Genomic DNA, 22,730 nt, shown 5'->3' with positions numbered 1-22,730 from the left:
ATAAAATGCCAAAAGTGATTGAAATAAACATAAATTGGAGACATCCTTGGCCAACGTTTCCCAAGTATTTCAACTTTTTTTTATATATATAATTTTAAAAGATTGTTACTCCATTAATATTTCCCCACTATCATTATAAACTTTGGGACCACAATAAATACACAGATTAACCAAAACATTATGACCACAGGCCTAATGGGGCAGTGGTGGCTTGGTGGTCAAGACTGTGGGTTGCTGACCTGAAGGTCAGGGGTTCAAGCCCCAACACTGCCATGATGCCACTGTTGGGCCCTTGAGCAAGGCCCTTAACCCCATCTGCTCCAGGGGCGCTGTACCATGGCTGACCCTGCGCTCTGACCCCAGCTTAGTTGGGATATACGAAAACACTGCATTTCGTTGTCTTTGTACTTGTACTTGTACTTGCACAATGACAATAAAGTTGAATCTAATCTAGAGTGCATCCGAGTGGCACCAAAACAACGCTGACCCACTCTAAAAGCCCCCTGAAGGTGTTCTGTGGTATCTGGCACCAAGACATTAGCAGCAGATACTTCAAGTCCTGTAAGTTGCGAGGTGGAGTTGCTGCGGATCAACTTGTTAGTCCAGCACATCCCACAGAAGCTCAGATTGAGATTTGGAGGCCAGCTATCCTGCTGAAAGAGGCCACTGCCATGAAGGGAATACCATTGCCATGAAGGAGTGTTCCTGGTCTGCAACGATGTTTAGGTAGGTGGCAATAATCAAATTGGTGTCCACAAGAAAGGACCCATGGTTTCCCAGCAGAACATTGCCCAGATCATAACACTCCCTCCACTGTTTCAGAGATGCTTTGACACAGTTGTCTGGCCGTAACTATTTGGTCCTTGTGAAATGCGAAATATGTTTGCGAATAACTATGGTCATGCCAAATATATTGTGAGGCATTGCAGCGCTTTTAAGAAACTGGACAGAAACATGAGGACGTACCTTTGAACAATGCAGTGCATTTTTAGGTGTGTAAAACACATTTGACTTTACACAACAGGTATTTAAAACAAATAAAATATTATTTACAAGATTTAAATGAATTAAAATGCCTTTTATTTTATTTAATGAAGTTTTATATTGGCAATTTTCAGAATAGTGTGCTATACTACAAAACTAGTTAGAGTAGTATGTATATTGTGCACAGTATGCAACATTTCTGTCTGCGTGAAATAATGCACAATATACCAAAACACACACAGTGAAGAATAATGTATTCCTGAATTCTAGTGTGATGAATGAATTAGAATAATTTAAGGAATATTTTGGGTCCAAAACAAGTTGAGCTTAATCAACAGCATTTGTGGAATCATGTTGATTACCACAAAAATTTATTTCAACTCACCCAATCTTAAAAAAAAAAGAAGCAAAATGATTTTATTTGGTTATATATATTATGCCACAAATACTGTCGATTGAACTTGTAACTAACCAAATGTTCTATGTAACATGTAATTTATTTACCGTACTAAAGCATACAATTATCATAAAATGTTAAAAGAGATTTAGGAAACATGCTAAATTGAAATACTGGCTTCTCTGAAAACAATGCTACAGCCAGTATATTCTAAATGCTAACATTGACAGAGTTATAAAAAAATCTACATGAGCTGGTTTATAATTTGCAAACAATAAAAACATTGCAAAGGTATACATTAGCTGATCAATTTACAGTGATCAAGCTCGTCGCTTGCCATTGTCAGTTTGCTCGTTCCTGTTGCGTGTCCTCAAACTGGTAACCCACATGATCCTGACATAGTCTGGAGAGGCGGGGCAGGAGAGACAACTCTGGATCTCAAAATCATTTAAAATCCATTAATCTTGGATATAGTCATAAACCCTACCAAAGTGTAAGATTTAAGCAAGATTTAAGCAAGCATGCCCTTTTCTAATCTTAATCTACTATTTGGAAAATAGTGAAATTAAGTTTCACAAACAGATGAGAGTAGCAGTTAGAGTAGAAAAGAGAAGACAGATCATAAGCAAAAAGGCATTTTTATGCATTTATTTACCTTGTCCAAATGAAATCCGCAGGCTCGTTCACTCATGCACTATTCACTACATAGTGAACGTGAAATAGTTTGCTAAATGTGGAAATAGTGAATGAAATTAAAAGGTATTCATACATGGTTCCAAAGAATATTGTGCACTTTTTATGACGTTTCAAACACATTGCATCCTAAATAACAGAAGAAATGACCAATCTGACTGTTCCAATAAAGACCAAAGTATTTTTTAGCAAGTCAGTCCATTGGCAGCCATTTTTGAAAGGCTCCCAGGAAGCTATTTCAAGTCATGAAAGTGCAGCTCTTATCTACTTCAATGGGGAAAGACCGAAATCTCCAAAACAGTTGGTCAAGATTACAATCAAAGAACATATTTAAAATCATTGGCAAATATTTTATCCATTGTCATGCACTGACTGCTACCAAAGCTGAGCTGAACTTCGTGAGCTTTGCTGAAAACAGACACATAATTTCCTGCCTGTGAATGGTCATGGTACAGAAGACCTTTTTCCCAATGGTTGCATCAGCACTATATCAGCGTGGCAACATGCCCTGGAGCCACAGAAGCCAAATATGGATTAAAGCCAGTCACGGCTTTGAACTTGTGAGGTGGATATGTTGTCAGTGTGTTTATAATCCATTTGGAAAAACTTGAGCATAGCAATTAATTTTTGTCTTCATACACAATAGGTGTGTTCACACATACATCCTTTTCCGTCAATATAACTTTTAATATTGAAAGTCTGGCTAAAACAGAAATCTATACATAAAAGGCATTTTAAAAACACCAAAAATAAATGAAGGCATGGTAAAAAAGTTTCCAAGTCAGTTTTAAAATCTGTTGAAATCTGTTTTAGGCTGTTTAGTTGCAAGTCTGTGATGAGAGAGTCAAAAACTGTGATTTGCTATGCTGTGGAAAGAAATGCCATCAAATTGGGAAGATGCTGCTACAAAATAAATTCTTTCAAATCGGAGCAAAGCATTTTCGGCAAATTAAATTTAAATGGCCTTTTGGTAGCAATATGGTTAAAAAAATGGAAAGCCATTGCATGTGTAAACAGAAGATCCTATACATTCACTGGAAAGGGTAATGTCAATTTAACTGCAATTTAGCAGGTTTCATGTGTGAAAGTCTATTGTCAGATGACAACCAGTACAAAACATTTCGTAGAAAGAGATATGCAGAATTTTGTCAGAGCCAAAACATTTTTATTGTCAGTACAGCTGTCAAATTACATGTATTACATGTACAGTAGAGTTTTTGAGTGCACATATGTCCATGTTTGTGAATTGTGTTTGTCAGACATTTGTTAGTTGATGCCATAGGCAGGAGGGCATGAAACTCTCCATCTTGTCTGCAAAAAACCCCAGTGGTGCAAAGAGAGTGCTGAAGAACTGCAGAAAGTGAAACAGACAAGAGAAAACAGTTTGGATGGATTTGTTATGTACCATTTACAAAGCCAGATTCAGAACTTCCCAAGACCACACTAAATAAAAATAGAAGTTTTGATATGCTAGTGTACTCCAAAAACTTCTGGGATAATGGACCAAAATGATTGATGACTCATGTTGCACTACATAGATTTTTGTCCAATGAAATGCTCTGTTTGCTATTCTGATCCCTAGATGTATGCATAGCCCCTTTTCAATGTAAAACTTTAGATTTTTTTTGCACATATTATTTATCATCTGCCAGGCATTCTGATCTGTCTGATTGCTTAAAATAAGTAAAAGCACACCTCTTCTCAAACAAGCCATATGATTTGATGCATCATTTACCATTGATTGTAGCACAATCAGTGCTAGATAAGTTACAAGACAAAGTATTGCAATGTAAATGAGTGATAATAATAGTGATATATCACTAATATCATTAATAATATATCAGCAAATTGATTTCTTTGTTGAAATATAAAACAGTGTTTTCAGTAATGAGCGGAAATTATTAGGATAAATACAGCTGAACAATCAAAAAGGTTTCATTTCCAACCACTAGTAAAGTTTTGCCGTGACAATACAGTTATTACAACGTTTATTCCAAGCCCTATAATAAGGAATAATCATGAACGATTTGAATTTTGATGTTTTTAATTTCTTTTGAATTAACTTCTGAAGAAGACAATCAAAATCTGTCTTAAATTTATACATTTACAGTTTGATTCAGTCTAATGACTTATTCACTAAATGAATCAGTTGGAACAGTTCTTCACTGAATTAGAAATAGTTATCTTCTTCTCCAACCAGAAATGAACTGCAAACTATTAATGTACAATGTGTACTTAAGGCTTAAGAGACTTAAAATCAGTAAAATTAGTGTCTGGATGCTCATTTGACAATGTGTAGATAGAAATGTACAACAGATATTTGCCATAATAAAAAGGTATTAAAAGAAAACAGATAATAAACAGAAAAAAATAACAAAATTTATTATACAAAAAGAATGTTATTTTTTGATAACATAGGTTTATAGTTATACATAGCTATAGATAGGGCTGCACAATTTATCGGAAAAAATAAACGAAATTACAATTACAGCTGCCGCAATTAATCACTTGTGTTGTGTCACAGCGCTCCATTTAGGTCTACTCAAGTCGGGACCACAGTTCTCAGCTTGTTTTTGACGTCAATCCTACATAAAGAATATGGAATACACACAAAATAAGTATTTTAATGTAAATTCTATTAATCAAAATAATCAACAATTATGATTTTTCTCATAATCGTGCAACCCTAGCTATAGACCAATTATTCCTTAAGTACTCAAAGAATTGATAATGGAATAGCTGACAGAAACATGCCTTTAAAGTGCTTGAAGTGTTAGACTTAAAGGCAGAGTTCACCCAAAAATGAAAATTGTCTCATAATTTACTCACCCTCATGCCATCCCAGATGTGTTTAACTTCCTTTCTTCAGCAGAACACATTTGAAGAAAAACAGAGAAATATATCAGGTCAGTAGGTCCTTCAAATGGAAGTGAATGGTAACATGATTTTTGACGCTCCAAAAGCACAGACAATCAGCATCAACATCATCCATAAGACTCCACTGGTTAAATAAATGTATTATAAAGCAATACGATCGCTTTTGGTGCAAAAAAGATCCATATTTACGCACTTCTTAAATATAAATCATCGCGTCCCGTAAGCAGCAGTATAAATGTTCAGGAGAGGGCTGAGGTCACACAGTCTATCCAGCGATGGCATGGCAATGTTCCGTTCGTTGCAGCAGACTATGGATGATGTTAATGCTGATTGTCTTTTACCATCCACTTCCATTATAAGGACCAGTTGAGCAGAGATATTTTTCAATTTTTCTTCAAATGTGTTCTGCTGAAGAAAGTCATATACATATGAGAGGACACGAGGGTGAGTAAATTATGAGAGAATTATTATTTTTGGTGAACTATCCCTTTAAGTATGATAGTTTGAGTCCCTTAGTAGAGATGAGTTTGTCCCCTTTGAGATACAACATGAAGGTCCTAACAGATACAAACAAGTAAAGAATATTCTAGTTGGCAACCGACTTCTAAACTGCCATGAAACTGTGCCTTTAAAAAACATTTAAACCCCCATTGTTCAATCCACCACAAACAAGCTCCTCGTGTTTATAAAGCGATACATTTCACGCATTAACAGATGTTTATAACGGAATATGGGAAAGGAAGGCTGAGGCCAAGCACTGGAGAGGGAGGGAAACTGGGCAGCGAGTGGACTAGAGACTGGAGAGGAATCATCCATTTTAACACAGATCCAGCGAATAGATAGTGCTAATGTAAATACATGTTGTAACATGACAAATGAGGCTGATAAAAAGATAACGGCCAATTAGGCTGCATGTCCTCACACTGATAAGTTTATTGCCTTACAAATTAGGACACTATTCTCCAAGGAGAACAAGATGTTTGAAGAGGAATAAAGCATGCATTCACATGCGAGCGAGGAAAGGAGTATAATGGGAAGTAGAGTTGGGTATGAACAAAATCTTATATCATGTTATTTTATATCACTGTAACAGTATATTACAATTTAGATGTTATTGCTGCAAATTCAACCAAATGTTTTTATATATTACATAACTATGTAGTAATAGCTATTTTTGGATAATCCAGTGATTTAAATGTTTTATAAATGAAAGGAACTTTATCATTTTATTAGATTTGTTTTATCTAAACTTTGACACAAACCAAAAGATACGATTATTCATATAAAGTAACATAAGATTAGCCTCAGTACAAAAACAGTGACGACAGATTGCAGGAGTACACTAGAGTTTTCTGCTAAAAAATTAATAAAACCTGACAGAAACCAAAATAAATATTAAAATTAGCAAAAAAAAAATCTTTTTAATTTTTTTGATAATTTGATACACAGTATATATAACATTTGGAACCTTTACAACTCCTGTTTTATTCATGAAAATGCTCCTAAATAGCGATAACACTAAACGTCCCAGGGAAATGTAATGTTTAATAAACTATATCATTGTCTTTTCAGTTTTAATCATTTGAAATAAAAGAGAAATAAAAACTTAAGTCAAAATTCAAAATCATAATGCAGATGCAATTGAAACTAATAGTAAATAGCAAGCAAAAGCATTTTCTTTGCACTAAGTGCATATAGTGTTAGATGCTATTTTCACCCCTGAATAAATACTAACATACAGCACAGGGGCCTCACTGCAGAAAGTTTGTGTTTATTTGGAGTCCCACAGAAACCCTACACCAACCCCTACCTCTAACCATACCTTACAAAAATTAACTATGGTTTTACTACAGTAACCATAGTATCACCATTGTATTTTGTAGTAAAATCATAGTAACCACAAAATTAAACATGGTTACTATATTAACACCATAGTACTGTAGTAACACCATGGTTAATTGCATTAAAACTATGGCTTTCATCAAAAAACATGGTTACTACAATATTACTATAGTAAATCCATGGTTCATTTTGCCCAGATCAAACCTCTCTCAACTCCCTGAACTTCACTGTGACCAAATCATTGCAAGGAAATTAAGCTTCATATTTATTATTATTTTTATTATTAAAGGAAATATTAAAAGACAGGTATGGGAACAGTATGGGAAAAAAGGCAAAATCGAACCACTGTCATCCACATGAGAAAAGGACAAGTCTTTACACTCCACACCAATGCAGTGACACGGGGGGTTGTCTTAAATGTATCTGTACTTCCACCAGACTATTAAAGCAAAAATAGCCATGATTTGTGGCAGGTGCCATTTACACCTAGTTCAAATAGTCACTCTAAAGCTATATTAACCCTTGTTGGAGGCAAGGCACATCTGTGGTATCATATGAAAAAACATGTCACTCAATATTAATTCACCCAAATAAATGTAAACAAATGATAAGAGTGGTGGTGGCGTAGTGCGCTAAAGCACTGAACTGGTAAGCAGAAGGTCGCTGGTTCGATCCCCACGGCCACCACCATTGTGTCCTTGAGCAAGACACTTAACTCCAGGTGCTCCGGGGGGATTGTCCCTGTAATAAGGGCACTGTAAGTCGCTTTGGATAAAAGCATCTGCCAAATGCATAAATGTAAATGTAAATGTGATAAGAGCTGTGGCATGCACATCCCAACCACTGGAGGTGAGAAAGGTTGTTGAATAAGTAGAGTTGTACACAGAACTAATATGAACAACATTTAAAGGCCTGACAGATGAGTTCTGCTCTTCAGCTTGGTTCATTTATTTCTCCTCTCCGTTCTCCCAACCTCACCAGCTCACTTAATCCTCAGGCCTGTACATTAAGCAGGCTCACGTTTGGGCAGTTAATGATCCAGATTTGCGTACACTCTCCCAAAACAAATGTTTCGACAGAGAGACTGTAACACATCATAATTTCATACAGTCTATGATAGGCTATCATAAATAGAGGCCTAATAATAAAAAAAAGTTACCTCAATTATATTGCATATTAATAGGAACAGTTGACCTAAAATGGCAATTCTGTCATCATTTACTCACACACACACACATCATTCTACTCCCACATAATATTGGCACAATAGCATTTGGCATTTAGTTTGAAAATGTGAATGAGACATGAGAGCCACAACAGAAGGGAAGATTTTAGAATAAAGTATGAAAACATAAACACAAGGCTATTGTTTGGCTTAAGAAGACATGGAGTCATATGGATTACTTGTATGGACATTGTATGGTGCCGTTTCCTCAGCTTTTTTGTTTTACTTTGTATGAGTATGCTTGTGCTGCATGGAAAACAGCAGCTAGGACATTCTTAAAAAAAAAATTCCCTTTTGTATTCACTAAAGAAATTCTGCAGATCAGGCAAAGGTGATAACACTCTTCACAATCATTTTATCATTATTTGGCGAATTAATGCTGCCATGATCGATAGAATATGTATGTACACTAACATTTTTTTAAATAAAATTCTTTCTACCACCTGTTTTCCTCGGGCGGTAATAGTGCTACGCTACTTCACTGAGCAAATAGCAATGAGTTTTGTAAATGACCAGCAAAATGTGTGTTTGCGTGGAAAGGAATGACAATAACTTAATTAAAATTACCAAGACTCAGCACATTTTCAGCACTGATTGAGCCTGCTTAAAGTATTGTAAATGCAGGTTGTTAGTGAACAAGAAGCAGGTTTTGCTGAAATGCCATGTGCAAAAGTGCCGAAATGGTTTAGTAATTTTACCCCATATGTCTACAATATCATCTCCATGAACTATGTTGCTTGGAAGAAGAATTGAGCATTGTGATTTTTATTTATATAATAAATGAACTGTTTATTTTAAAAAAATAAACAATTCACTATGTTTTGTGTCATGCATAAGAACATTCCTTAATCATGGTAAAAACCACTGTAATAGGGCCTCTCATGGCTTTTTAACAGAACATCATCCTAAGCTGTTAGTCTCTTAAGGAGTCTTTATTCTAAAATTGCAACACATTGAAAAATGTTTATCTTGGTAGTTCATTGATGTGCATTTTTTCCTTCTAAACAAATTATATATTACGACAAGAGGAAAACAAAGAGGTATTCATCTACTCACAGCTTTGACGAAGACCCCCATGAGTTCTGGAAACTGGTGTGTGAGCATGGCCAGCATGGCACAAAATGAGCACAAGCCTGCTGTGAAGAGGATGAAGAATGGAAGCTCCTTCTTTGGGTACACGGAGACCTCGTGGAACGCTGGAAGAATGAGAAATGAAAAGAAACAGAGACCGAGAAATTAGTATAACTAACACATAGTATAGGCAAGAATGTAGCATTATGAAAACAATACATGTCACAATTCATAATACGGTCATGTAAAACACTACATTTATAGACCTAAAACTTTATTTTATTGAGAATCAGTAGAAGAGAATAGACTGGATTTTTACAAAAGCCCACCCCAAGCCTTCATGATATTATGGTCTCTAGATATATCTCCATAGCAGCACAGATGGTGCGGGACAAGCAACACACCAAAGTTCAATACTTCGTGGTTTGTTCAAATTCCTAACCCAAAGTATTATGAAGATAACAGTACATAATTAGTACATATTAGAATGCATACTCACAAGGCAGGAGTTCTCTGTCTGCGGTCTCTGTGCATCCTGGATAAGGATAGAAAAGATGACCCTTTTCCAGGGGGTATGGAATGATTCGGAAAGCTACAAGAGACGAAAAGTGCACTGATATTACAGAATAATACTAAAATACATTTACAAGAAACATCACTTACAATGGTACTACCCTATTTTTTGGCCATGGTACCATATATGGATATAGTAATACAATACCAATGGCATTACCATTTTTTATTTTTTGGGGGGGATTTTCTCCCCAATTTGGAATGCCCATTTCCCAATGCGTTCGAGGTCCTTGTGGTGGCGTAGTGTCTCGCCCCAATCTGGGTGGCGGAGGAGGGATCTCAGTTGCCTCAGTGTCTGAGACCGTCAATCCACGCATCTTATCACATGGCTTGTTGAGCACGTTAATGCGGAGACATAGCGCATGTGGAGGCTTCACGCTATTCTCAGTGGCATCCACGCACAACTCACCACGTGTCCCACCGAGAGCGAGAACCATATTCTAGCAACCATGAGGAGATTACCCCATGTGAATCTATCCTCCCTAGCAACTGGGCCAATTTGGTTGCTTAGGGGACTTGGCTGTAGTCTCCCAGCATGCCCTGGATTTGAACTCATGACTCCAGGGGTGCTAGTCAATGTCTTATTCATAACTTTGAGCAACCCAGGCCCCAAGGCAATATATTTTTTGAAAGGGAATCATGTGCAGATATTACAAATTTCACATAAAATCAGTTAATCTCTTTGCAGTATGACGCTGTATCTGTGCACAATAGAATCTTTTGTTTATAACTGTATGTGCGTGTGTGTGAGAAACAACATGAGTATGCCAGTGAAAGATGTGTGTACGTACTGCCTTCCCAGGTGCAGTGTAGCAGGTTTAGCGCCCCCTCTGCCCGTTTCCAATGTTGCAGGTGAAAGAATGCGTAGGCAACTGCCTCACTGTCTCCTCGTTTCAAAATATGCTCCGGTGGCAAAATCAGACTTTTCATCTCTAATAAATACTGTGAATACACACAAAAATAATATTACTTTATTTACATTTCTAAGCACATTCTCATTTATAGTAAATTTCTTCCAGTTAATTATAAAATGTACATATAGCAGTGAATCTCTCAAATTCCAATTGAATTATTTGATGAAATAAATGACCTAAGCATGTTTTCGTGAGATTTACCCACACCTATCACATCTGTAAATTGCCTCTGTCTGTCTCATAAAGGCTACAAGTGTCTGCATGTGTGTCAGAGGAGTCAGTCCCCCTTGCACAGGGGCTCATGGGGTGAATGTTGTAGAGAGCAATACATTAGGATTAATAGGATTATCCAGTTGATAACCTTCCCAAACACCCAGTGCCTAATCTAATGATTCCCTATACAATACGTCAAGCACACCTTCTGAATTATGATCAAATAACCAAAACACTTATTTTTGTATCTGTACTATGTCTTTGTACTGCAGTGGATATGTCAGAATGTACACAAACATATCTTGTCCATACACGGGTCATTTAGCTTTATGATTACGGCTGACATTAGATAGGCAGCTGTCCTATGCAACATGCCCGCACACAAACACAGTCACCTCTTTTATGGGGGGATCAAGTGACAGTGATGGTCTCTTTTATCTGGAGTTTTTTCTAAGCCCTTGTTGAACTCCCATAAGCCTGTCTCAGTCTGTCTCGTATCATTGCCCTTTCGCTTGACCGTAAGGACCTTGAATGATGATGTCACACTATGGTGGTCTTGAAGACATGCGAGGTATAGGGATCCACTGACAACACAACGCACCACTGGGGCTGGATATCGATACAGATTTGGATTCTTATTAGTGTTAAATCCAATTAATATAGGTATACTATAGTTATGCAATTTGACGATTCTCAATAACAATTTCAATACCACAACAAAATACTAACTAATTTGAGCAAACATCGTTTCACGTTCTCTGGTAATTACTTAAGAAAAAATGACAAGCAAAAGAACAAATAAAAACAAAACAAATGGTAAACAGTGCTTTAGGTTTCAATATTCAAGTAAACATTCAGAAATGAAAAAGAAAAAAAAAAAAAAAAAAAAAAAACACATGAAAATGTAACATGAAAGTAGTTAAAACTGGTCTAAATTACTGTAGGACTATAAAATACATTACATTGGCCATTATAATATTTGTAAAAAGATGATCATTATGATATTCTCATTACTGCAACATGAATAATTATATATATATATATACATATATATATATATACATACACACACACACACACACACACATTTATTTGGAATTAAATACGAGAAGGACATTTTCTTGACAGGTTTTGTGAGAAACACTAATTTACACTTATTTATCATTTAACACTTTTTTTTTTGTCCCACTGTTTACGTTCACTTTAGCCATAAATGACTGTGCATAAATGACAAAATTCAAATTTGAAAATTCCACGAGCCCTCTCAGAGCACGCACACAGATCAAGAGGGTCAACGCATAATCTATGCAGTGTTAAAGAGTTTTGTGAAATCGCAAATTTATAAATAGATTTTTTTAATTTTTGGAATGAGAGTAGTATTTGCCCATGCAAATCTGGCTGACATAATGCTAGGGTGTTATGGATGGCTACCAGTGCCTAAGGTTTCTTTAAGGCCTTTTACTGAAGGTAAAACAATCTATACAGTTAGATGTATAACCCCAGGACAGACTAGAAGGTGTCTGTTTGAAGTTATCACAGAAATGTAATAGTAATACTACTGACATCCAACACCCTTTTTGTTCTGTACTGACAGAGTTTGATGTTTTTTGTTTTGCCGTAGGGGCAGACAAGAGCTTTGGAATTAGAAAAACCAGGTGTGTGTGTTTATATTTGCTGCACATCTCAAACAGGTGCCCTTTGTAGTCCGATACAGCATGTCTGGGGAGCCTGGATGTGTGTAAATACTCTTTGGTCTGAGACAGTGTGTTTGGGTGTGAAGAGGTCACGTGAGTGTGTGTACTTTGAAGTCTGATCTAGTGTTTTGGAACTTGGCTAGCTGGAGCAAGGTACAAAGAAAGAAATAGATGATGAGGGATAAAGCATCTTTAAAGAACATAAGTAAAACAAAAATGATACCAAAGCATATGTAACTTTCACCCTAACCACTGCTTACAGTTGAAGTCAATTTCTTGTTAAAATACTATCACAATAAGAAAGCCCTTCATAGGTTGGGAGAGTTTGAGAAACTTGTTTGAAAGCGGTCATCATTTTTCCAATTCTGTCTGTTGATGTTGGTGATGAAGAAATGACACACTTTACCTTAAAGAAAATCTACTTTTGGTATCTTGGGTCACAAAAAAAAATAAGTAAAAAAAAAACAACTGTATTTTTACTATAAAAAAACAACCCTGCAGTGAGGCTGGAATAGTTCAGTTTCTGTGTTTTGTCCAGAGGACTATTGATTCATTGTATATAATACAACAGCATCACCTCCTGGTCACAAAATGACCATGTTCCCTATGTCTACACCAGTGATTGAGTGTATGTACAGGGTCCAAAATTAACACTCATCAACAGTTAAATGAGAGTAAAAATCATGTCAAGTAAATAAATGGAATCACTAGCCACTTGGCTAGTAACTTTAAGATTTATATTCTGGGTTCAATACAAGTTAAGCTCAAATCGACAGCATTTGTGGCATAACCGAAACAAATTGTTGACATTTTCTTAAAAAAAAAAAAAAAAAAAAGCTACAATTATTGTAAGGCCACTTACATTGGAAGTTAATGCTGCCAATCACTGTAAAAAGGCCCAAATAACACATGATTTTAACAGAAGAATTAATACAAGTGCTTTTATAAAATTATAAGCTTCACATTTCTGCCTTTAAACCCTCCAAAAATGTATCCCATTCACTTCCATTGCAAGAGCCTCACTGTAACCTAAATTTTTGCTTTTTTAAAGAAAAGGAGGGACAAGTCAAAATTTTTTTGTGGTAATCATTGTGCCCCAAATTCTGTTGACTGAGCTTAACATGATTTGAACCCAAAATATTCCTTTGATAATTTTTTTTCCTTTTTTAAATCATAATTCCAAAATTCCACGTGGCGACACATTATTTGAATTGAGCCATTAAATAAAAAATATGAGGAACAAAATATTGATGAGTTTGGATGTTTGCGACAGGTGGCATCTTTCCAACGATGATGCTGCGGTTGCAAATATGCAAGGAAATACTGCTAAACAATTCCTTAAATTTGTTCAAGCGTATGAGGGTAATGTTCTCAATTCACCAACAAAAAGTTAATTTCAGACCCTGTGTGAAAGTTTTGCAAACCTTTGGTACATGTGGGTTGAACTCCACAGCTCTGTGTATGGCCTCCACTGCGTTCATCTCTGCTGTGCTGAGACCTCTTCTAGAGGCGGCCTCAGGTGAAAACCTGAGACATGATTCACATTTAAAACATCATTCCGCAAACTATCAGTCGATGCTTTTCCATATTAGACAGACAGAATGTTAAAGCCAGTTTTTGACGTTGATTCATAATATACAGCAGGTTGAAGACTTACTTATCTGATACTGCTCTTGCTTTCAGTAAGGCAGATGTGTAGCATATAGTGGCTGATTTTGGTAAGCTTATATCTGGGGAAAGAAAACATTACAACTCATTAGGATATATTCTGTATACTTCAATGAACTGAAGAGTACTGAGAGCACCAAATGAGCATAATTCACTAGTTTTTGCCCTTTTATTTAACACCAAATTTAGTATCAATATAACGTTCTTGTGCTTTAACATTAGGAGCATAGGGATTGTACCTTTAATTAAATATTAATATTATAATAAGAAATGTATAATAATATATATACGAAAATAAGAAATCATAGAAACATGACAGTAGAATGAGCTCACCGTCATATTTTGCGAGGACTGCTTGTACATCAGCATAGGCCTGCAGCTCTAATAATGCTTCTAGAAGATTCTCATGAATATTTAACATTCCCAGTAAGGGGAATTCTTTCATTAACTGTGCAGGAAAACAAATAAAAAAAATAAAGAGATATTACACAAACAAGCATAGACAAATTAAAAAACTAGATGTAACTTAAAGGTGCCCTCCGTAATATTTTTCATAATTTAAAAAAGTTTAATTAAAGTTTGCCTTTAATTAAATGTCATTTGAAACATGACATCTCATTATACCATGAGATGAAGACTCCAGCCATATCAGTAACCTTATAAATGCTGTTTTATTATACTTGGAGAGGGTCCCCTCATTGGGGCTGTCATTTTAGAATCACATGACTATATTCAGTGACTACCCTATTATTGGACACTTTCACTCATGGATTAAGTTAATCATGGCTGACTGTGAATTTCTACAATGGCATGGGTAATTAAAAACTACTGTGTTTAAATTTTGCTACATCCAAGCCCCTAGGTGTCAGTGTAAGTCAAAGATGACATTCTCAAAAATTACTTGAGTGCACCTTTAATAAAACAAATAAGAAAAATGACTGAAAACATTTAGTGAAAACACCCTCTAGTATCAGGCCACAGCCACATTCATACGTTTTCATTTGAAAACGCATCTTTTTCTCAATGTTTTGGCTATACGTCCACAAGGAGACAGTTTTTGTCCAGCGAAAACTGAGCTTTTTGAAAACACTCATCCATGCTGATAAATTTGACAATGCCATCTTCACGTTGTAGTGTGGAAATGGATAACAGAGATATCTGAAAACGATTACATATTTGTTGTCATGTGACACAGTAATGTGTTCCATTCAAACCAAAACAATCAACAATCATGTTGTAGCGTCATTGTTGTGCCTGATATTCACTTTAATAGCATTGTCAAAGATAAATGTTACTTTGAACAACCTTCACATTGCATAACTTTAAAGGAGACAGGAACTTTACTCGGAATTGCTGTCTGGCTACAGAACACGAGGACAACTGCATTTCAGTCTGTACATGGAATGGCAATTTTGCGCATGTGCAGTAAGGGGATTTAAGAGTTTTCATACGCTACAGTGTGGACAAGAAACTTTCCGAAAGTGGCAGTGTGGATGGATAGAGTTAAAAAAAATAATGTATCCAAATTAATTTGGATGTAGCCTCAAATACAGAATTCACATGTGTTCATTAATACATTTCTTAAAAAAAATAAAAAATTTAATTAAAATAGCAATATAAAAAATGAATCCCTCTAATGATTAAAGAACATAATGAAGATGACTTCTTGATTAACCAAAAATGACAAGGAATCAGTATCAATGCATTTATACCATTAATATTTCTACTACTCAAATGTTATTACTGGTAACAGTTAAGATGTCTTATTCTGTTATTAAGGCATGGACATTTAATTTAATCTGTATTTTATCATCTTAATATGGAGATATAATTATAAGTAAGCCTTTAGTAGGTTGATTTCCCCATAACTGTTTTTGTTTGAGCAGCCCAGCCAGCTTGGTTCAACCAATGGCATGAGTTTGGGGTTGGACTATCTCGTATTTCAACCAGTGAGAAACAGAGGGTGTATTCGAAAATCTGTTGAAAACAACGTTTATTTTTGCAATTCCATTTGGTGACGCTAATTAGGTTCACCAAAACTTTTAAATATAAGAAACTGAGAATATTCTATGAATTTAGAGTGACAATAGGCTTGGATTTGTGTTTCCTGAGTTCTAAGATTTTTATTGTTATGGAATGGAGGGAGTTTAAGAACATGAATATGTCTCCACAATACAAGTTTTATGTATGTTCTATGTATGTATATATATTTTGTATGTATTTCTATGTAAGTATTTTGACTTGGATGAGGACCTTGGTGTGTGGATATCTTTTTTTGAATGTGTTTTTAAAGCTTTACTATGCTGTATATCTACACAAGGAATACTTTGATGTTTAAAAGCAAGACTACATTTAAATGTATAATTACATGTTTTTCAAATGTTCTGATTATGATGCATAGTAGTAGAGTACTTACGGAAAAAGCTAATACTATAAATGATTGCAGGTGTGTTGTTTACAGGTCTTCAGCACTGATGAAGGGGTAATCCCGAAAACTTTTTGCACTTTGCATGGTTTTTTACTCTGTTGGGGCCTCTAAATAAATAAACAATTTTTAAGAGATTTCTTCCTACCGCAAGCTCTTCTTTCAATTATGCACAAAACAAGTTAACATATGGCAAAACATACAAATGCTATTCGCACCAACCTAACATTGCCCAATATGTGAAATTCATAACCCGGGAACTCCAGTGGTAAATAGTAAAAACTCACATCTCTCATCATCTTCGCAGCTTCTTTGATGCGTCCCAGTTTTCTAGCACACATGGCCAGTCTGCGCTTGATGTACACTACAAGATTTGTGTCTTTACCAGCTGTAAAAGCAATAATAATAAGCATGTAGCAACAGTGTGATTTTAGTGGAGTATGTGAGACTGTCAAAGTGTTTCATACCACTTTTAAGTGCTTGTTTGAATAGCCGTTCGGCTTCTGTGATGGTCGTGGCTTCTTCTTCAGCGAGGAGCACATACGCTGCAGCACATCTACAAAGAACAAAATGATACACAAAATAGAGAGTTAGAAAAGCTAGACTCCAAAAGCAGATGTTTGAGTAACTTAAGACTGACACATACAGTACAACATGAATGATTGCTATGTTATATTGAATTGAATTAAAAAGACTGCCTGAAACTCACTCTCGGTTCAGCTCAATGGCCTGGTAAGCTGCACGAATACGTGCTTGTGGATTCCTCTCCCTCCAGCCCTTCTGCATTACTGTGGAACAAACAAGTTCGAGAGACAAAACAGGTGAATTAGTGGTCAAACTTATCATGAGCTTAACAAATCTGTAATAAAATAAAACTTTATTATTAGGTGGAAGGTAATGAGTTTAACCAGCATCCTCTGGTTTAAGTTGCTGAGTGTCTCCCAAGAAGAAGGTCTGGTAATCTTGTGCAGACAGATTCATGTCGTAGTATGTGAGGGGCTCTTTACCCGTCACCCAAGTGTATCTGAGCAAGGAAAGACAATGAATGTATATAGATTATGTTTTTTACTTTTGCCTTTGTCCTTAAAGGTGTAGCTCGCCCAAAAATGAAAACAATTCTCTCATCATTTTGCCATCCCATATGTGTATGACTTTTCTTTCTTCTGCTGAACACAAACAGAGGTTTTTGGCAGAATATTTCAGCCCTGCAGGTCTTTACAATGCAGGTCAACATGGTCAAACTTTGAAGTTCCAAAAAGCACATAAAGGCAGCATATAAGTAATCCATACATCTCCAGTGGTTAAATCCATATATTGGGTGAGAATCATATCAATATTTAAGTCCTTTTTTTTACTATAAATCTGCTTTCAAACAGCCCTCCAATGTGCATTAACAAGTGCAAGTGAATCGCCAAAAAACAGAAGTACTCTCTTGAATGCTGTTTAAAAGTGGATTTATTGTAAAAAAAGACTTAAAAATTGATTTGTTTCTCGCACACACCCATCATATCGATTCAGAAGATATGGATTTAACCACTGAAGCCTTATGCTGCCTTTGTGCTTTTTGGATCTTCAAAGTTTTGGTACCTGTTGATCTGCATTGTATGGACCTACAGAGCTGAGATATTCTTCCAAAAATCTTTGTTTGTGTTCAGCAGAAGAAAGAAATAAAGAGAAAATGATGAGAATTTAGATTTTTTTGGTGAACTCTACCTTTAAGAGGAAAGTAAAGAGAGGACAAGAAATGACAGGGAGAGAGAGGGGAAATGGGACTTCAGTCGGATTCAAACCTGGGTCGCCTGCTCGAGCACCACAACTCAGTGTTTTAGAGCATGTATGCTAACTGCTGAACCATTGACTCATGGCCAATTTTCCATAATTCACAAAAGATTTTAAATCCCTTTATACTTACACGAAAACATTTATTTTACTCAAATATATATTTAATGCTCATAATGTAACAAAATAAAGCAAGGTCGGTTGCAACATACCTGCTGTACTCCGCCCCTCTGAATAAGTTAAGTGGGTTCCTCCACACTTTACATTCTGAAAGATAAAACAGTTCCATGTTACATTTAATTAATAATGTATGGAAAGATATTTACAAACAGTAGGTTCCACAAAAACCTGCAACGTTGGTTCTTGGCTCTGTATCCCCATTTACTGAAGAGAACAGGCCTGTTGAGCTGCTGTTCTCCACTCCTCCCAGAAGAGGACGCAAGTGACTGACAGACACCTGCTCAATGAATGAAGTGCCATATTTTCGGAAGTACCACCACTCAAATATCTGTGACGAGATAGGAGAAAAAGGACCAAGAGTAAGGAAGAATGAAAGAGATAAATTATACATTACATTATTGTCACAAACAAAATTTTGCTCTGGCTTTATCATTAAAATTAAAATGTATAGACAGATATAAAGAGCGTATATTTATAAAGATTTGAATGGAAAAGTTCACCCAAACATGAAGATTCTCCTATCATTTACTTACCCTCATGCCATCTAAGATATGCATGACTTACTTTCTTCTGCTGAAATCAAACGAAGATTTTTAGAAGTATATTTCAGCTCTGTAGGTCCATACAATGCAAGTGAATGGTTGCCAGAACTTTGAACCTCCAAAATGCACATAAAGACAGCATAAAAGTAATCCTTAGGACTCCAATGGTTGCATTTTTGTTTTCTGAAGTGAACCAACTGATTTTGGGTAAGAATAGATCAAAAATTAACTCCATTTTCGTCATTAATCTTGACATCAGTAATCTTTTTGGTGATCACGATTTCTAGCTTGATTACACTTCCTAGTGCTCTGTGCATGCATCAAGCACTAGGAAGTGTATTCGAGCTTGAAATCATGATTGTGCCTAGAGACTGCAATGGCAAGATGTACTGTGAAAAAGGAGTTACATTTTGGTCTGCTCTCACCCAAAATCAGATTGGATTAAACGTATGGATTATTTTAAGATGCCTTTGTGCTTTTTGGATCTTCAAAGTTTGGTCATCATTCACTTGCATTGTATGGACCAACAGAGCTGAGATATTAAAAAAAAAAAAAAAAAAAAAATTTAAATAATAAAAAAAAAAAGAGAAAATCTTCATTGTGTTCTGAAGAAGAAAGTCCCACAAATCTGGGATGGCATGAGGGTGTCAATTATGAGAGAATTTTCATTTTTGGGTGAACTATCCCTTTAACCCTAACTTAATTAAATCACCTGGAATCTGACTGAACCCCATGTCCCAAGTTATAATGCAACTAATTCAAGACACCAAAAAAAAAAAATATAAACTTACCAAAATAAGGCCAGAGATGAGCGAGGAGGTTCCAGTCAGTGCAACGTAGAATTTAGGAGTAAGAGTGTTTAAAAACACAGATGCTGTGAAGGAATAACAAGATATTTAAAAAACATAATCATTTTTTTCACATAAAAAAACTTTTTTAATAAGTTACAAACAATAAGTTACAACACTTTGCAAACAATATCACAAAACACAGTTTTTTTATGGATAATTTTTTAAAGATTTGAATTCTATAATGAATTGACCAAAACAACACTTACAAAATTTTTTTTTGTGATTATAGCTTAAATTAACAAACTCTGAAAAGTGCATTTCAGTGTGTACTTCACAAAAAAAAAAACATTTAGTGCCTGAAAAATACTAATTATATCTAAAACATGTTTATTTTATAATTATGTCCATTTTGACATATCAGATTGTAATTCCTCAAGCAATCAATGCATTTAACATAATGTATATACCGTACACAGTAGAGGTAGACCGTTTTATCTTTTTGGAACTATCGGTTATCTATACCGATAGTTTTTTTATTCCTACGCAATCCTCCATGGCTAGCGCTGGAGGATTCTACAGTTAGAATGGCTTTGTTCTAAAGTATTACCGTGGACTGTGAAATAAAACCAAATCACTGACATTGTGGGGATTTACTGAACCTTTATCTGTCATCATTGACAATACTTATTTATATTTATTTCAATGCATATTTTGCTATATTTATTATTTTGATAATTTTGGAATCTTGAAAGCCTTTAAGTCTGAGCCGTCATAGTAACAAAAGAATAAGACATTTTTTTAACATTCTATAAATCTATTTCAAATCAATCGCCCGAATCATCGGTTATCTGTCTTTTCTATAAAATCCACATTCGGTCGACCTCTGTACACTCCAAACATACACATAAGACAATTTAACCTATATAATATGAATATTTCCATTTATAACACATCCTATCAATAAACAAAATAAGTGTCAGTGTCTCATGATCAAATTTAAGCGAGTTACTTTGGATCAGGCAAATATTCATGAATCAAATATTTTATTATACAGATTTCACTGTGCCAGAGGGCAATCATAATCACTTAATCAGATAATAATAGCTTAATCAAAACACTTTGATCTCTGTCGTGCATTTAGCCTATTTAATACTTTAAAAACAGATGACAGACAACAACGTAACCATACTCAAAAGGTACGATGTTATTACAAGGATTTAAAAAAATGTTAGGGTTTTTAATGCATATACCATGATAATACCAAGTTTATTTTGACATGTACCACAGTAATACCATGTTTTTATATGGTGGTATGTTATTACCATATTTTCTAAGAACATATACCATAGTGATACCATGGTTTTGGACATATACTATGGCAATACCATGCCATTCTCAGAAGTACCATGTAAATACCACGCTATATGTTATGATACTCATTCAGTCCCATGGTATACATCAAAAACCCATGATATTACCCTCTATTACCGTCACTCTACCATGGTACTGCAACATAGAGTATATCTAGCCTAACACACGTATTAGACACTTTTCACTACAGTGATTCATTAATTTTAACCTTTATGCACACGGATGAGGAGTAAACCCTGTGTTCAACTTTCAAAACATCCACACAGCTGATCATAAACACATACCCGAGTTCACCGTCTCCTGCAGCTTCAGGGGACTCCTCAGCACATAAATCATCGTCAAGACCATGGCAAACCAAAGTGCACATATGTACGTCCACGACCAGCAGAGCCACGATTTTAATTTCTCGGTGAAACCGGGAGACTGAGGATTACTGCCGCTGCGGTCCGCCATCTTTAACCGAGTAGCCGTAAACATTAGAACTGTGGGATACTGGAGGAGAGAGTGCTGTGCTTGTACACACCAGCAGGGGGAGCAGCTCTTGTTTATTTATAGCTCAGAGTGGCAGTGTTTCAAAATCTGAGCATTAACGTACTACGTGACTTCTTACTGCTATACCCTAATGGAAAATCCTGTTTAAGCTTGTAAGCTGTGTTTTGGAACATGGTAGCTGGTTTCTAGCTGGTCCAAACTGGGAGACCAGCTACCAGCCTTTCATACCAGCTCAAGGTGGTCAAGCTGTTTTTTTGTAGATGGTAGCTAGTGGACAAGCTAGGACCAGCTTAACCATGCTATTTAAAATAGTATAGTTGTGTCCCAAATGACGCACTATACACTATGCACTCAGCCACATAGTGTATGAATGTTTAAAGTATTGTCCCAAATGGAACACATAGCGTTTTGTTTTAATACACAGAAGCATTTGGTATTGGACAGCAGAACATTTTTTTTTTTTTAATTAAAAAAAAAAATTCCTTGTGTAAGCACTTGTCTCTCAAACAATGTACATATTCACACAGTGTGGGGTAATGGCTAAGCATTCCACTCACATTTGTAAGGCGCTGTCTTCACAGTTGTTCCACTAGTTGCTACATTCTCCATTATTTACAGTTGTTTTGTCAGACCAGCAATGCAGCCAGGTAACTCCACCCCTTCGCTTCATATGGCAAGCCAGGAGCACTGAGTGCAGGAAGAGTTCAATATTTCACACACTGATGACAGTTCATCAAGTGCATCATCCGCGTACTCTTAGAACACTTCTTGTAGGATTTTCAGTGTTAACATACTACAAATGGCGTGCAATAGTGCAGAACTGTGCAGATTGGGACACGCCTTTTGTGAAAAGTTTTATGCAACAATAAACGTTGCATAGTCCGCCTTTCTATGTTTGAAATGAAATACTAGCGTATTGAATACAGCATAGTGTACACTGTATATAGGCTGTTATATTCTACAGTAAATGCATGATCTGAGCATGTTGCAGATTTACTT

At 35.8% G+C, this 22,730-nt stretch overlaps 1 protein-coding gene across 2 annotated transcripts; it reads right to left on the bottom strand.

The window, feature by feature from the left end:
* Positions 1–3,226: 3,226 nt before the first annotated feature.
* Positions 3,227–22,394, bottom strand: st7l (suppression of tumorigenicity 7 like). 2 transcript variants are annotated; one of them, XM_052130246.1, is made up of 15 exons: positions 22,289–22,394; positions 19,869–19,951; positions 18,704–18,863; positions 18,568–18,622; positions 17,485–17,600; positions 17,286–17,364; positions 17,044–17,132; positions 16,864–16,964; positions 14,485–14,599; positions 14,141–14,213; positions 13,908–14,010; positions 10,454–10,604; positions 9,589–9,681; positions 9,075–9,214; positions 3,227–3,425 (listed from the first exon to the last, which is right to left on the bottom strand). In XM_052130246.1, the coding sequence occupies exons 1-15, from the start codon at positions 22,338–22,340 to the stop codon at positions 3,330–3,332; spliced, it is 1,506 nt and encodes a 501-aa protein (XP_051986206.1). In that variant the 5' UTR covers positions 22,341–22,394; the 3' UTR covers positions 3,227–3,329. The 2 variants fall into 2 exon arrangements, with proteins under 2 accessions (XP_051986206.1, XP_051986205.1); XM_052130245.1 differs by lacking the exon at positions 22,289–22,394 and adding an exon at positions 21,524–21,692.
* Between the last annotated feature and the right edge of the window lie 336 nt (positions 22,395–22,730).

This window comes from Xyrauchen texanus, chromosome 7 (genome assembly GCF_025860055.1).
Source record: "Xyrauchen texanus isolate HMW12.3.18 chromosome 7, RBS_HiC_50CHRs, whole genome shotgun sequence".
Taxonomy (NCBI): domain Eukaryota; kingdom Metazoa; phylum Chordata; class Actinopteri; order Cypriniformes; family Catostomidae; genus Xyrauchen; species Xyrauchen texanus.
This window is presented reverse-complemented; position numbering and strand designations above follow the sequence as displayed.